At 38.2% G+C, this 4182-nt stretch overlaps 1 protein-coding gene across 1 annotated transcript; it reads right to left on the bottom strand.

The window, feature by feature from the left end:
- Nucleotides 1-1449: 1449 nt before the first annotated feature.
- LOC149547375 (putative UPF0481 protein At3g02645) lies at nucleotides 1450-3093 on the bottom strand. The gene has a single exon (XM_089794128.1). It carries the CDS (start codon nucleotides 3091-3093, stop codon nucleotides 1450-1452), a length of 1644 nt encoding a protein of 547 aa, XP_089650254.1.
- Between the last annotated feature and the right edge of the window lie 1089 nt (nucleotides 3094-4182).

Here is a 4182-nt window from a genome sequence, read left to right as displayed (position 1 = left end):
TTCCCCTTTACATGAGAGTACTAATGACATTTGTGATTCACCATAGAGGGACAAAAAGTTTTCCTTCTTACATTCTGCAAAGCTCAAAGCAGACTCTATTCTCCAAGTTGATTCTTGGATCTATAATGAAATTATGGGGCTGAAGAAGAAAGTGGAAATAATGAAACATAACCAGGATGCTGATCGAGCCATAATTAATCACTTGGAGGTGCAAATGGGAGATATCCCTAAAAAACTTAAAGATTATGAGTTAAATCTTAGAATGCTCATCAAGGAAAGTGGTACAAAAGTGGAGCAGGTAACATCAAGCATTTGTGCTGCTGCAGCTAGCCTTGGAAAAAGAGTAAATGAAGACAGTATTTCTTTGGAGGAAGGACAAGGACAAGAGCTCGAGGTAGAAAGCCTTGCAAGCTACTGTGACTTCGGCTGCCACTTCCATTCAGAACATTGCTATGATCAGGAGGGAGGCTGTCAAGATGATTACGAAACTACAATAGATGCTTTGGGTCCTTTGTGTTGTTTCAACCAAAACCAAAAACATAGAACTTCAGGTTCCAGGTCCTTGTAAAACCTGGATACTTGTATTGAACTTTGCTAGTGGTTTTAGGTCCCTGTAAAACCTAATTTTCATTCTACTTTTCAGTAGGTTTCAAGACTATTCATAGTGGTCTTAATTGCCTATCTTTCTTGTTTTTGTTAAAGGGTTTCAGAGCCCCTTCAAAACCTACTTTTACCGTAATCTAAATAAAAATCAAATATAAAATAATGGACAAAACCAATCCATCATCTATCTCAATAGTTGAGTTTCAAAGTGATGCTTCAACCATTAAGATATTTTTAGAATACTTAGACATATATTTTTTAAAATTCAAGAGAGAAAAATTACACTACAATTAATCTATAATTAATTTATAAATGATAACTTCAAACAAGAAAACCTTCTAACTAAGTAAAATCTATGCTTTCTAATCGATAACAAATATTTCATTTTTTGTTTTAATTTTTCAAAAAGAAACCAAAATAATCATAATAATTTAATCTTTAATAATAATAATTATCTATTATAATAATTAATTATAAAAATAAGATAAAAAAATATTTTAAACCAAAAACCATTTAGTAAAATATAATACGTTTATATTACCAAACCAAAACTGTGAACTTTATGTTATCCACAGTTTTGTTTGTAACTATTTAAAATTTAAACAAGGAAAAAGCGCTTTAAGTCCCACGAATATTTCATAAGCCGCCCAACAAAATATATAATCCTGCGAGATACATGATCCCCAAACAGAATGCACAAAGAGTACGACTCATCTGAAATATTTAGGTGCTGGACAGTAAATCATAGGCATATGCATGTCAGAGGAGATGGGAGGGTGACGGAAATGCAAACGGCACCGGCTATCGACGGTGCCCCGGAATTAAAGGGTTAAAATCTTTCTTGGCCTAGCCGTGCAAAATATCATTGTTGCTCCACGAGCGCTTACAGTCATAGACAGAACAAAAAGTCTGGAAGCATGTGATTAGCAGGAATATCCCGGTGGCCAGAACAGTGAGGAGCTTCCACGAATTAAATATGTACTTGTTTGCACATTTCTTCGCAGCCACACTCCACCTATTGTTATAGTGCTTGTTGATGTCCGCTATAACTTGGTCCAGATACTTAACTCGAGTCAGTTTGACACATCTACCCATTCCGTTCCACAGGCTTGCTACTTTTCCGTCGTCTGCCAGTTGGTTGTAGATGATCCCTCTTCTCCTCAGTAGCCGAACATCTTTTTCCGTGTCGATGATTCCGTTCATGAAATCGGTGTAGCGACTTAAGACCAAATCACCAGGCGCTGCCGAAGCTTCGAAGGCCACCAGATTTCTCAGAACAACCTCTGTGTTGGAATCCAACCACAATCTGGGAAGATGAAGAGTTGCAGTGCTCGGTTCAAAGCGAACTGTGCTAAGGTCTCCCTCAGTTGGAACGAGTCTTACTCCTGCCGACAATAAATCGGAGACAGACGGAATTTCCAGCTCGTCGCGTGAAGGAGGGATTTCCGGAGAGGAATATTGTCCTCCCTCTTCCCCCTTTTCCTCATTACTCTCAACATTACGCTTAATTGAAAGAGTTACAAATGCAGAAGCGAGATTCCTCGCCAACTGTGTCGCAAACCGGGCAGCCCTTCCTTTAAGGACACTGTCAGAGATAAGGGAGACAAGTTGAACAAGACTGATTGTGAATGAGGAGAGAACCCTCCATAAAGCTTTCACAGCACGCTTTATGTATGCTGAATCAGTCTCCGGGACCTGACTCCCGTCATCATTATTCACAGTGAAGGTGTCGTCCAGGACTGCTGAAGGGACAAGAGAGTGGTAGAGCACCTCCAATAGGTGACCCCTCGTTTTTATGCACAGCCTCGAACTATTCTTCAACATAAATGGCGACCATTCTTCACAGGCCAGCGTCACCAGATTCCTTAGCCTTTCTTCCGCCTTATCTTGACAACCCAGCTGGATTTCCAGCAGCTTCTGCACAAGGAACAAAGGAATCTGATTCTCAAGCATCATCAGATCTCTCATAATTGCATTGTGGGTTGAACTTCTGCGAGCCGGGTCTAAAACATGGCCCGGCCGTTTCAGCTGGGATGACAGTTGCGAAGAAGAGTGATCCACCCCTTTCGTGTAGAACTGCAAACACTCGAGCACGAACGACGCGTCCAGAGCCATGAGCCATGCAAGCGCTTCCTCGTTGTAGTTGAGAAATTTTTGGTAGCAGTTCCTGATTTGCCAGTCGTACTTCTTCACTTCTTCCACTGCATAGTCGAACTTGCACTTACCGGTTAGCATGTTCTGAAATCTTCGCGCAGCAGCCACTTTATATCTCTCCGTTTCACACAGTTGGGATCTCCAATGGTGATAGGGTCCAATGGAGACGCACTGCGGAACATATGCTTCTGGCTTCATTGTGAAGAGCTCTTTGGGCACACCATAAATGGATGCCACCATTTCCTTCTCTTCTTCTTGATCTAAATGCATTTGGACGCTTTCCTTCATCTGAATAACCCAAAGATTTTGATCAATGTTTACTTCGTCTGGATTCATTATTTCCGTTGTCTCTGTAGGGATCAGATATGGGATTTATCAAAGCAACTAGCTAGGCACGAGATGAAAATTAGATAATCCAAACCTGAAATTTGAGAAGCAACTAGCGAAAGGGTCATATATATAACCTCATCGTCGGCTTCAACTTAATTCACCTGAAATTTCTCTACTTCCAGCGAGAATCGGAAAGGCATTTTTTTTCCTCGCATGATAAATGGTTTACGGAGAGAGTTCTATTCAAACTATTCAAACTGCAAGCCTCTGATTGGAGTGAAGATGACACGTGTGAACGCTTTTTAGTCTTATTCTGCAGCGTAGAGGCAAAAGAGTTTAAAGGTGCAAGTACGCATTGACGTGGAGCACAATCTTATGTTTGGCATTTCAAACATCGGGAAAATTTGTTGGAGGACATTTGAAGGGACGGTGTTTACACGCGTCAGATTAGTTCTTTTGCTTCGTTTTTTTATCCGATTTTGTAGATTCAGTGTAATCCAAGATTAATGTTTTCAATTATTCTCTTCACATATAAAACTTCTATTAAAAATTATATATATATTTTTAAATTAATAATTTTGTCAAAGGGTTCTTGGTCTATTGGTGAAGTTGAAAGGTTTACAAGAAGATCACTAGGGATCAAGTCTTGTTGAATGCAAAGCCCTTGACATCTAAAAAGGATGAGGTTGGGATCATGTTTTATATGAATTTGGTGGATCGGATACCCCTTAGTCCTTTGTTCTTAACTGAAGAGACTAGGTGAATTGCTAATTTCCATAAAAATATATATATAAATAATGTTTTATATAGTTTAAAAAAAAAATTAAATTAAACCTTTAAAGTAAAATAAAATATTTGTAGAGAAACAATTATTTGTAACAGGATATTATAAAATCAACATTACATTTAAAATATGTGTTTTGTTAGTTACTATATCTCATATTAAAAATAATTACTACAATTAATATTTTTTCAGGTAAATAAATAAACTATTCCAATTATTTTTGAAATTAAAAGCAATAAAAAATGGGGGCTGACTCGAATAACAAAGAGCTGCAAAATAGCTAACAATCAGAAAAATATGGAATTAACTAT

This window comes from Cupressus sempervirens, chromosome 7, assembly GCF_028749045.1.
Source record: "Cupressus sempervirens isolate cs-2001-9-10 chromosome 7, ASM2874904v1, whole genome shotgun sequence".
NCBI lineage: Eukaryota > Viridiplantae > Streptophyta > Pinopsida > Cupressales > Cupressaceae > Cupressus > Cupressus sempervirens.
The sequence above is the reverse complement of the archived record's forward strand: the minus strand, read 5'-3'. Positions and strand labels throughout refer to the sequence as shown.